General features: G+C 39.5%; 1 protein-coding gene and 1 long non-coding RNA gene across 2 annotated transcripts; one reads left to right on the plus strand and one right to left on the minus strand.

The window, feature by feature from the left end:
• The first annotated feature begins 2,614 nt into the window (after positions 1-2,614).
• LOC134631976 (uncharacterized) lies at positions 2,615-4,819 on the plus strand. Its single transcript, XR_010094435.1, has 3 exons — positions 2,615-2,683; positions 3,302-4,125; positions 4,359-4,819. It is a non-coding gene; the product is annotated as an uncharacterized LOC134631976 (long non-coding RNA).
• Positions 4,820-6,813: 1,994 nt separating this feature from the next.
• Positions 6,814-12,777, minus strand: tmem150c (transmembrane protein 150C). Its single transcript, XM_063480552.1, has 8 exons — positions 12,572-12,777; positions 11,359-11,473; positions 9,973-10,026; positions 9,859-9,894; positions 9,694-9,761; positions 9,324-9,451; positions 9,073-9,250; positions 6,814-7,653 (listed from the first exon to the last, which is right to left on the minus strand). Exons 2-8 carry the CDS (start codon positions 11,430-11,432, stop codon positions 7,466-7,468), a joined length of 726 nt encoding a protein of 241 aa, XP_063336622.1. The 5' UTR covers positions 11,433-11,473; positions 12,572-12,777; the 3' UTR covers positions 6,814-7,465.
• Between the last annotated feature and the right edge of the window lie 183 nt (positions 12,778-12,960).

Genomic DNA, 12,960 nt, shown 5'->3' on the forward strand with positions numbered 1-12,960 from the left:
CTATTTTATAACCACAAGTTTGGTTAATATGTTATTACAGCACATCTCTTTTTTGAAAAGCATCTCCAAACTTGAAGGCTGGACAGGAACAATTCAATTTATTGGTGATGCTTACATAGTGCAAGTAAAATTCCATCACCATTAAATGTTTAGAAGTATTCATCTTCAAGATCGTGATGAAGGGTCAGAGTGTATCTTTACACTTTCCGTGAGGATATTTTAAGTAATAAGTAATATATGATGTAGTGTCTTTTTGTTTTGTTTCAATTTCACTAACATGAATGTGGAAGTGTAAAGAGTGTGCAGCACAAGAGACTACAAGATCTCAGTTACTGAAGCACTGCAGGTTAAACCACGGCCACTTTGGCTGCAGACACCCTTATCCATGCACATGTTTAAATTTTCCATGCACCTTTAAAGCTTGGAATGCACTCCAAAGTTACCTATGTAGATCACATGTTGATCAGACATTGCAGAGATCAGTAGATTCCTGGCAGGGTGATTAAAGACAAGCTTTTCATTGCTGATTTCAAAAGAAGGTGGCCAGCTCTCTTTTCTGAGCGTGAGGTATTATTATCATTATATCGTCTTGATTACTCCATTAAAAAACAAACAAAAAAAATTGTAAAGTGTTCAAATTTTTCATGAATATTCACCCAGAGCTGGAAATTGCAATTTTCAAATTGGATTTGCAGTTAAGAAAGAGCACCACTCCCACTTCTGATTATTTCACATTGTTTTAACTAAAATGAATCAGGAAATAAAAATGCATTTCATGGATTTCATTGTTGTTATTATTTTCCTACATCATATTGTTGTGGTCCACCAAACACTTTTTTCACATTTTACTGTAATTCTTAAATGTTTGCAGGTGGAAGCAGAGTTTGCCTGCATCACCACTGTCCTACTGACATCCAAATTCATGCAGCAGCTAGAATTCTGTGTGGGTTATTTTTGGGTGCTATAACTTTTGGTGTTTCTTCCTGTTATTCTTTCTATAATAACCTTTTCTCACAAGATTTTTTTACAAAGTAAGTAGATTTGGAAAAATCTCCCTAAACTTAAGATTTAAACTGTTTAAAGTGATACTTTCAGCTGCAGAAACTATTAAAAGTTTTGGGTATTGTGGACTTTTCAGTGATTACTTTTTGTGTTTCTTACTGTAGTTTTTTTTACTAGTGTTGTTTACTACACAATACAACAATAATCTTACACATCGCCCTCTTCTTTGCGGCAGTAAGATGCCATTTAAACTAAAAGAGCTTGTGAACTGAAGGTGCTAATTGTTTATCTCAGTGAAGACCCAGAAACCCTCGTAAAGGAGAACATGATAAGTTTAGTGGCCTCTGCTTTCCACAAATTTGCTTTGTGGAAGCAAAGAGAATATTTTTGCAGGTTTGTGTTCTGGCTAAAGATTAATTTCTTTTTATTTTGAGGATGCTGAGAACAACCATTAGGGAATGCACCAGGTCCAGAACCCACAGACGACCTTGAAGATGTTGGGCTAATCATTGAAAGTGTTGAAGTGCTCCATGACCTTGGTAACATTGCAAATCCAGCTGCCATTTTGTTTGGCCTCATTTACTCACTGGTTTTGAGCTACAGTTGAGCTACTTGAGTTCAGACAAGAAATTGCAAGAAAACAGAGGAGCACTGAAAGACTGTTTAGTGTAACCTTGAAATGGAACTGCAGAACACTTGGAACGAGGGTTTTTGTCCGCAACCATCAACAGAACTGGGATGTTTTGGATCCAGACATTGAGCTACTAATGGTCTTTGGAAACTATGTCTGAATATGTTTTAGCAGACTTTCAAATTGTTCATATGAGGTTTTCATTTTATGTCGGTCAGGGAAGGGGGAAAAATAAAAATGGCGTCATGTCTGGGTGAGATGCAGTGTTTCTCCAGCAGCTCTAGGTTTCCACCCCCGTGTGGAGCCATATTAGCCTAACTATTCTCCACACCTGTTGGCAATTCAGCTGGCGGTATTTAAGACCAGCGCTCTCAGTCAGTCTTCACCAGAATGTCTGCTAACATTAGTTAGTGCTGGGCCTTCAATTTGCGTACTTGTCGTTATTCATTCTTTAACTTATCGTTTCTTGTGTCACAGTACCTCTCAGACCATTCACTCATCTGTGCAGTTCCTCACCTACCTTTTCATCGCTGGTCACTCCGTCATTCAGATGACCTGCTCCACCTGCCTGCCCCCCCCCTGCTGTCACCTCCGTCTTGGAACACTGTGGAACTCTGGACTCTCTGGATCACAGCCAAACGGACACTCACCCCGAACCCGCTGGCAGTTTTCCCCCCACGCTTCCTCCGACCTGCTCACAAGTAAGACAGAAACTTGTTTCCACCTGTTTACTTGTCTTACCTCCTGAAGCCCACCTGATACCTGTCTCCTCTGTTACAGAGCCTCTGACCCCAGCACCTTGTATCCTGATCCCCTTCCTGCGCTGTACCATAATTGGCATCACTAGAATCATATATAGCTATATTTTGTAGTTTCAATTTTTGTGTTTTATAAATAAATATTCAGTTTTGGGAAAATCACTCAGCCTCCACCTCTGTCTGCATTCCAGCCTGTTGTACTGGCTACCCTGCTGTGACAAATGGAGAATGTAACAAAGGTTGGCATGAAAGAGGGGGAAATGAGAGATGTCATAAGGGTTGTGTACCATATGTAAGTATTTTCTGTTTCTCCAAAACCTGGTATGTGTAGTTCCTTTCTGCTACAGAGTCCATTTGTTGTTGGTTTGCTCTTTTTAAATAAGATTTGATGATATTAACACAGCATAGAAAATCACCAGCTATAATCTTATTAATGTGAAAGTGAAATGGAACCACTTTTCCTACTTATTTGCTCTTTAGTGAAAACTGTTAAACATTAAGCCCATAAAGAGGAAGGAAAACTACTACGGTTATACCAGTTAAAGCAAATTAAGTGAAATAAAATCGAGTCATTGCCACACTAATTTAAGTCAAGTTGGAGCTGCAAAGTATTGTTTGGTTTTTACTAAATACAGTTAAATAACTTAAGTAAATAGAACTTCAGTATAATGACATTTTTTTTATGCGTTAATTAACACATTTAAGCATTTTTAGGAGGGGTACTTTAATTAGGTCAATGCACAGTGTACAGCCTGTAAGGGTTTTATGAAGAATGAGTTCTGCTGTGGGCCTCTCATTCCCTGTTTGTGGAAATGGCATATGATGAACTAAAGCCACGTCTTGACATTTAAATCCTTAATTTATCTGATTATGTCATGATTAACATGGATGACATTTCTATTTCTCATAGCTGAGCTGGTGAGTCCAGTCAGTCTACGTCAGATGGTCGTCACAAATTTGAGGAACCAGCCTTTAAGCAGCAGCCATTTGGACTCTATAAACAATCAAATCCTCTCCCTTTACCATGACCTGGTTACGGGGTCCAAGGAGTTTCCTCATATTGCAGTCAGGGGATTGTTTCACTCAGAGCAGATGACGACAACTTTTACCGCTGTGCTGAAAAGTCAGAGGGAGAACACCACTCCATCTCCTTCTGCAAGCTCACCAGCTGGTATGATAGTGCTGCCTGCAGGGTGCCACTTACATTCTCAGATCCTGACTCCTGTACTTCCAGACAAGGTGGATATTTATGCACTGAATACAGACCAGAGGAACTGTGTCCACACCCTGGTGACGGCCTCATCGTCACCAGAGTCATCTCTGCTGTTGATCGCACAGAAGACAGTGAGATGACAAACCACTGGAGAGTCACGGACTACAGCTCAGAGGGCAGAGTTATCATGTCGGAGTTCTGCCAGTTTCTAAAGACGTTTGGACAGGGTGCGAAGAGAGAGGCTACAGAGGAAGAGAGCAGGAGCCCCACTCCACCAAGGAAACTGAAGCCTTTCCTGGAGAACTTATTTTCTCAAGACTCATTAAGTTTTAATACTTTGGCATTGATTCCGTCAACTGCGTTGGACATATGGCAGGGCTGTGACTGGATGTTGAACCAGGGACATCTATTGTAGAGCCAACTGTAAATCGGTGCAAAATGAAGTAAGGATCCATAAAGACAGTGCCAAGTGTACATTATCCTCTGCTGCATCTTAGACATGAGCAAGAATCAAGAAAGTGGTGAGTAATAAGTAATGTTTAAGGTTGTCTCTAAAATAATTTCCCAAAATGTTAGAAAACATCTTTAAATTAACTTTTATTGTTGCTTTTCTGCTTTTTGCTTTTAAAAGTCAAAAGAAAAGGAGAAAAAAGAGAAACCACACAAAAGAATTTCTCTCATTAAATTACACTGATTTTGTTTAGTATGTTTTTTGTTTTATTAAAGATGCCGGTTTTTCATTTTTCATTTCCAGTTCTGGTCTCTTCACTGTGCTGTGCTCCACCACTCCTGCAACCTAGAACTGATCTAGTAACTTATGTGTGTCTTACAGTGACGTAAGTGCTACATAAGGGCTTTAGCTGTCTAGCTCAAATTTCTCTCTACGATGTAGGGTTTGGATTTTCTCTCCTAAACTGTGATCGTCTGGCAGTCTCCGCCGGTCGATCTGCCTGTGTGTATGTTTTTCTGTTTTGTTTTGGCTCCCCTGCCTTCTCCTGTATGTGTGTATTCCAGCGTGCCAGTTTATGGATGTCATCAGGCCAGAAGGTCTTTCCCACGCTGAAGCCAGCCACACATGTCTTCCATCTAGATTCCAGGTGCTGCTGATCACTTTCGCAAAGTGGCTACTACTTAACTGTTTGACTGAGCTTGAGTCAACGCTGGATCGTTGAGTTACCGAGTTAGTTATTTGGGTCCCGTTCTCGCCATGCACCTTGACATAAATAATAAACACTTTGGTTTAGAAACTGCATTTTGTGTTTAGTTGTGTTATCATTGACTAATATTTAAATTTGTTCAATGATCTGAAACACTTTTTCACACCAATGTATCTACGTAGAAGTTCTGTTCAAAAACTATGAAAAGAATCATTCCAACAATGTGAACCTGAAGCTGTCACTGCAACTCTACTAATGCCCAGTTTGTAACAACAGACATGTTGTTGCCACAAAACAACCCTAAGATGCAGTTAAATGCGGCCTCCAAGTCCAAAAAACCACATACATCATACAGTTGGGCAAACTTGTCGACACTGTTCTTCAGAGGATGAAGTGCTGGTGCCGTGTTCCACCACCAGACTTCCAAACTATGTTGCAGAGATGTGCCAACCAGGAAAGCACAAGAGCCTTAAGGCCATTTCCAGAACTTTTTTTAATTGTAATTCTAAGAATCGTTTGGCACATGGTGTTTTGGAAATGTAAATAATGATCAAATGATAACTACATCAGCGGTATTAATAATGTTACTAAGAGTTATAGTGTCACGGGCTGCGTGGCAGACCGTGGGGAAAGGAGGACCCAGAGCGTGGAACTCTTCAGTGCAAACAGTGTTTATTTACAAGGTGGTGAGGTAAGCAACAATAAATCCCCTAGTGTCCCAGACTCCCGTGTCGTGTCTTCTTCCCAAAAAGTCCCAGTGTAGTGCTCTCTACTCCAGTGTCTCTGCACTCGCCGTGCTCACTGCTCTCTCTCGTCCCACATTCCTCCTGAGGGAAAACAATAGAGGCAGCCGTTAACACACTATATCCCAGCAGGCATATACTCACACTTTCCGACGATGCTAGAAGACTGACGTGAAGTCAAACGCAATAATCCAGCGTCGGTGGAAGCTCCATCGCTCTTCTAAATAGCTCCCCCGACGAGACCAGATCAGGAGCAGGTGTGTGGCAAGGACTTCGGGTATGGCCAGTCCTCAAGCCAGGCCACCCCCCCAGGACTGAAGGTGCCTGTAACTTGGCCACAGAAAAAAGGCAACACACACACATACCTGCCTACATACAGATGCGAACAGAGGCAGTGCAGACAACACACCAAATGATGATGATGATAATAATAATAATAACGATCATAGTCCGCACTGCTCACGGACCCCCGAGTCCCCAGAGCCGGGTCCGTGACATATAGACCTTCATCATTTCTTCTAAATCTGTGTGTAGAACACCAATAGATTCATTCATTAAAATATAGATGAATCACTGACTTGTGAGACTGTTTCAGTTTCTTTAGTCATATCTCCTCCTGTTTTCTTGCTTTAATGATGCAGGCTTACACTATCATCACTTTCTCCACTTCACCTTGAGGTAAACTTGCTTCTTTGCAAAGAGTAGTAGAAGCATGGCAGTATATGGATGATTCAGAGTCACTAACAAACACACAGTGGTATGAACAAAATTTGCACAGGTTTTCTGTAATTTTGTGTGCGCTTGTGTTTTTTGCACAGGATAATGTTTCCATACACATACTGAATGAGGCCCAATGTTTTTCACAGGAAAACTGGATCTACATAGTTCTGCCTGTATTTTCTTCACATGGCTACACTGCTACAATTGCACAACTTTAATGGTTTAACCAGCTATAGAGGGAATAGTGCCATCCACCTTGGAAGATGAGGGCCAATTCAAAGTTTTTATATTTTGTGTTTATTGGTTGTTGGAACATTCAGAGAATCCCCTGACCACATTATTGAGGTTTACAGATACAGTGACATCTGTATGTACACAGCTGTGCTACAGTGCAGTTATGTGGAGCCTCAGCAAAGATGAATACTGTCAGAAACATCAGTTTTATTACTTCACTGTATTTTTTTACTTATGTATTTCATATAACTGAAAATGAATAGGAAACCTATAAAAGATGATAAAACACATTAACACACAGAGTACATAATAACAAAAATAATCATACTGGCAATGATTGCTAGTACCAAGTCAATTAAAATCCACCAAGAATGCATTGTTTATTTAAGGTTTTGTTTCGTTCATTACACTCTCAGATGACATGTGCTTTTCAAACATTACCTTTAAACTGTTTAATGTCGTGGTCGTTCGATCCACTCACCTTTTATCTTTAATATTTTTGAGATGTTAGTGTTTGAGACATTGCAGATTTCTGGCATTTTGTGTAAATTTAAGCATTTCACAATTTGATTACAGTATTTCTAATAAACAAAAAGAGTGTGAAACTGAAGTTAGACTTGTGTGTGGAAATGAACCACCACATGTTGTGTAGCTCTCTGGATTTTACACTTACTGGACTACATACTTATTTAGTATATACAGTACAATAAATCAAAATGTGCATGTTTTTTACGTAACTGAAACGTTTAATTATATAGGTTAAAGAAAATATGACAGTTACAAAGTATATTTATATGAAACGTGTACTTACTGCATTTGATGTATTATACCCATATATAATGCGTATTACAATTACTTGCCACACCATTTGATTTCACCCTCATGCCACCCTAAGAAAATTTCTCTAGATCCGCCCCTGAAAGAGAGCTGTAACTGAGTAATAAGTATGTACTTGTAAATGCAACATCAGACCTTATACATTAGCCTGTGTACAGCTCACTGAGCAGCTACATAGGCACTTCAGAGGTTTCTGAGCGATGGAAGGGATACCCTGATCTGTCTGTGCACAGAATACTGAAGCTGCTGTGACGAAACTCGATGGCAAAAGTGCTGATGAAGATGAGCAACATCATGACGAGTGCCCACTGGCATCGACTTGCATGCATATGAAGGCGTTGAGACATCAGGGAGAAGTCTGTGTCAAGGGAGTTAAGGAAAATGAACATTGCATTATATTGTTACAGTTCTCTACCAGAATTATGTGCTATTCATCTGCTGAGCTGGGTAGAAAATAAATTCCATCCAAACTAAGAGCAGAGAGACGGTCTGAAAGTATTTTTATAGCTCCTTATTAGCTAAAGAATCAGCATTAACCAATTATAGTTTCTACAGATGTTAGACAATTTGATAAAAAACATAAAATGTTTAAAGACCAAAGCCAAGAGAAAATACAAAATCTATCAAATTAAAACATTAAATTTTAGAATATATGTATATCAGGAAATTCTAAAGATGAAGCATTAACGATACAACCCAAATAAACTGTCATTTCAAATAAACAGAGTGCCCCCCCTCCCCCCTTTCTTATTTTTTTGCATATGTGTCACACTTACATGTTTCCGGGCATCAAACAAATATCAGATAAAGTAAACACAAAATGCAGTTTTTAAATGATGATGATATCACTTCTCTTTAGTCTGGAGAGCGTAGTGTCCATGAGACTCAAATTTCGATTCCCCTGACCACAGAACAGTGGACAGTGCCTCAGTCCATTTTAAAGTCTGCAGGGTTTCCGGTTCATTCTCACTTATGGCTTCTTCTTTGCATGACAGAGCTTTTACCTGCATTTATGGATGGCACGGCTTTGTCCACAGACAATAACAAACTTCCTGAAAGTGTTTCTGAGGCCATGCATGCGATTATCAATGCAGAATCGTGGCTGTTTTTAATGCAGTGCTGCTTAAAGGCCTAAAGAGCATGGGTATCCAGTACTGAATTTCAGCCTTTCCTCTTATGCACAGACATTTCTCTAGATTCTTGAAATCTTCTGATAATACATATGTAGATGATGAGATCAAAGTCTTTGCAACTTTGTGTTTAGAAATATTATTCTGAAAATACTCCACAACTTTAGACAGTTTTTTTCCACAGACTGCTGAACCTCTGCCAGTTTTTACTTCTGAGAATCTCTGCCTCTTACAGTATACCCAGTCATGTTACTGACCTGTTGCCAGTTCACCGTATTAGTTGCAAAATGTTCCTGGAGCTGCTTCTTTTTAGTACCTCTTACTTTTCCAGCCTCTTGTTGCCCTTTTTTTGGGACCTGTCGCTGCCATTAAACGTCAAAATGAGCTCATATTTTTCACGTAAAATGTCTCAGTTTAAACACTTGCTATGTTTCTGTGTTCTTCTGTAAATAGAATATGGGTTTATGAGATTTGCAAATCATTGCATACTGTTTTCATTTACCTTTTACACAAAAGGTGCAAAACTCTGTGGGACCTGGAGTTGTAATTCGTTCTTGAATGCCAGTAAGGGAGAGTTTTTTGCTCCTTTGCATTTCATGTGAAAAATGGGCATCTCACTCTTCTCTTTATACCAAGTAAAAGGATACAAAGTATCATGCAAAGCGTGATGAATCCAGACAACAGGAATCGAGCGATGGCAGCCATCTTCCCCTCATTCTTCAGGTTAACTCTCAGGGTGATATAGGACTGCAGCCAGCAGAACAAGGTTCCCAGTCCAAACACCATAACGGCGCCGACGTTGTGAATGTTTTCCTCAGTGAATACCTAACACAAAAACCAGTCAGTCAGTAAACCCAGACTTCAGTTATTAAGCGTGTGTATGTTTGTGTGTAACTACCTGAAAATTCCCTACAATGGTCATTCCAAAGGAGCTAATAGAAAAAACCACCAAACTAGAAATGTTCAGCCAAGGTTTGTCAATTTTGCCCTTCAGCTGCAGGTATCTGAAAACGGCAATAAAAAACCCTGAAAACAGGAGAAGAACCATTACGGATCTAAAAACAAACCTCTCAGCACACAGCGAGTAGGTTAAAAACAAGACTTTCTTTTTCTTTTTTGTTTTTAAATGAGCTGAAAAATGTTCTGAATTAATGAAAAGAGCAAACTAATGTACTGTCTATGTATCCAAAGCTTGATATACGTTTTTTCTTATGAGCTCCATCGCTGTCCAATAATTAATGAAAGCTCTAGAGCAATATTTCCATTACCTACAAATGCTGCTAGGTTCATGACTTCACTGAAGACACAGCTGGCTGGAGGAAAGTTGCCCGCAATACTGAGACAGGAAGCAGGAGAAAAATCATATTTGCTATTCTTAAATTAAACGTTTTTTTATTGTTAATATGATATGAAACGGAGAGCACAGCACACACCTGATGTAGGGGGGATAAAGGGAGCCATTTCTTCTCCTAAAACAAATGAACAGCATGAATCCAGAGATACATCAAAAGAAATACCTGAAGTGTATAAAATATATGAATTCAAACCTGTATTCTGAACTCAGCGGCGTTATGTTCTTATTGTAAACAGCTATGAAGTACCTGTTTAAAGGCAGCAACACAGAAAGAAACATAATGAATAAAACATTCTGTAACAAAAGTGGAAGCAATACTGAGGTGTATATGTATGTGTTTGTTTGTTTTTTTAACTACTCTGGATTGAAATATTTCGATCATGAACTGCTCGTCTACAGCTCAAATAACCTGTGATGAACTGCGAGGTTCCCTGGTCATACGCATCCACAAAGCCACATCAAAAACCTTTTTGCCATCAGGCCACCCCTTCACTTTGAAATGATATATCTGAGAAGAATAATGATCACAAACTCACCCCTCAGAACATTTTCTTTTTTATTACAGGCATGCTTTCATGTGACGCCAGCGTTCATAGTCTCTTATCATCTGGTTATCATCTTCGTTTCCCATTTTTGTTCCCTTTCTTGTAGTCTTTCACTGGTAACCTACTGGTAAACATAACCCACCCTCCCAAGCAGGTTGGGTGTGCACACGCGTGCCATTCTGTCTGGGAACATGATCGCTCAAAACGTTTTGAATGAATCCTGATAAAACTTTGTAGGTGTAGGGTGGGGTGATGGTAACAATCCATTGAAATTTGACTTACATCCACCGAGATCTTCAAGGTCAACGTAATGAATTATTGGTTGGAAAGTGACAAAAAGCCTTATAACTTCAAAACTATGACTCTTATACGTGTGGTGTCTATTGTCAACATATAGAAAATTTGCCTTTCCTTCAAGTTGAAACCAAAATGCATTTTTACTGCACTACAAACTTCTTCAAGTCCATTTAAAAAGAACAAAGAAAACCAAAATACAAAGCAGTTCTGTTAAAAGTAAATACTCCCCAGAGAGTGAGCTGCCTTGGAGCAGGTTTGGGCTGTCGGAGTACTTCTTGTTAGTTTCTGATTTGCATGTCACATGTTTTTCTTATCATTTTCAATCTCTCTTTGGTTAATCTTATTCATCCCTAATATTTGACTTCCTGTTGCTCATTTTACACATTTCTTTCTAGTCGTTATGTCTCTGTGTTGAGATTATGTTTTTTTAGATGCTTATCAGACATAGATATTTGTGTCAGTGCTGTTTTGTGTTGCAAGTGATCCTTTTTGGTGTCTTCATGGTTTTCTTTTATTGGGTATCTGTATAGTATAAGTGCCTTGAGGCGACTGTTGTTGTGATTTGGCGCTATATAAATAAAATTGAATTGAATTGAATTGAATAGTACAGAGTGTACACAGATAATAAACAGTTAATCTGGTTATCTTTGTTGCTTTTTTGGCTCTTTTTAACTGTTCATATACCTCTTTGAGTGTATATATGAGGTAAATGTGTTCCTAAAAAGAACAAAACTTACACCGTCCACAGTCCAACAGCAGTACAAACAGAGTAGATGGGAGGCAGAAGAGCCCACAGGCTGAAATGCAGCATCTTGCCCTCTCTCAATCCACAGATGAAGATGCTGTGTTAGTCTGCATGATAACATGTATCCGTTTAATATATTTGAAGCGTAAAGGAGGTGGAGATTAACAGACAACTCGTTCAGGTGGAGACAATAGCAGGGTCCAGAAGGGATACAGCAGGAAACACTTTCAAGAACTACTTCTAAGTTACCTCTTGCATTCAATTTTGCGTTTTCTTACTTTAGCTTGTATTACCTGAAAGCTGGAAGAAGCAGCAAAATTACAGATCCAGCCTGGCTAAACAATGTTTTTGTATTAGATTTCCTGAAATGACTTTTTTTGCTAACTCCATTAAGGATCTACAGCTGGACCTTGCCATGTGACCTACTGACCGGACGTATGTTTATTATTATGTTATGACACAGGAGGGACAAGGAAAACCGTTAACAGGACGCGTGGGAAATCATGATATGCTGTCATAAATACATATAGCTGTTAGGCTTTTGTGCACTACAAATGCACCCTTTAAAACGACATATTAGCAAATTTAGCTCCAAACAACATTTTAAAAAATTGCGATGTTATATTTTTCACAGCATTTACAAATTTTCAACATCAAAATGAATCTTAAATTTACATAGTAGATCTAAACTTTAAATGTGTGTGACATGTGAGCGAGCGCTGGAAGGAGCACAATTAGATTTCATGAATCCCTGCCCCATCCACACACGACTGTTGGGGGGGGTCATCTTTTTGGGGGGGAAAATGACCCTTATGAGGACAATAACAAGCTATATGGAATCAGACTTTCAGACACAGTGACTTAAATCCGTAGGATCTCATTTTAATTTCCTTGTAGCAAATGTACAACTGGTTTGTGAACACGGTCTTTTGAGACATGTAAAATATACTTTTATATTCACGAGGAAGGCGATGAAGAAGTCATTTTAACTATTTCTAAATTCTTAAATCTCCCTTTTCCTTGCGACGTGTCTCTCAGTGGGAAGACAGAAGAAGAAACACAGTATATGTATTTTAGGACCATCAGGAAGCGAGTTGTGTAGTACTGTCAGATAGAGTTAGGAGGACATACTTCTGCACACAAACATTACAAGCAGATAGCAGGCTGTTCTGATCGGTTAGCACATATCAAAGTGTGGGGCATACCTGTCTCTGTGGCGGATAATCCCCGAAACAGCGCACCGAGGAGCGGACTTGATGGTCCCGCAGGTATATCGTGTTCACAGTCCGCTGGCAGTCCCGGGACTGTCCGCCCGCGGTGCTGTCGCATGGCGGCAGTGTGCAAAGTATGTGGTACAACCGGTCTGTCGGCGTCTGTACTGTTTGTTTGTCAGTGAGCCGCGAAGAAGGGAAGAAGGGCGTTACCTAGGCCAGCACAGACTGGTTGTACCACATCCAACGCCCTCTGGTGGATAGGAGTGGTGAAGGACTAAAATAAAAAAGTGCACATCAGATGCATCTTTCTGCCATTATTAGTTTGTTTCATCATGCTGATTTTGGTCCAAGCGCTCACTTTATTTTTTTTTGATAAGTTT

Source organism: Pelmatolapia mariae, linkage group LG7 (genome assembly GCF_036321145.2).
Source record: "Pelmatolapia mariae isolate MD_Pm_ZW linkage group LG7, Pm_UMD_F_2, whole genome shotgun sequence".
In the NCBI taxonomy this organism is placed as follows: domain Eukaryota; kingdom Metazoa; phylum Chordata; class Actinopteri; order Cichliformes; family Cichlidae; genus Pelmatolapia; species Pelmatolapia mariae.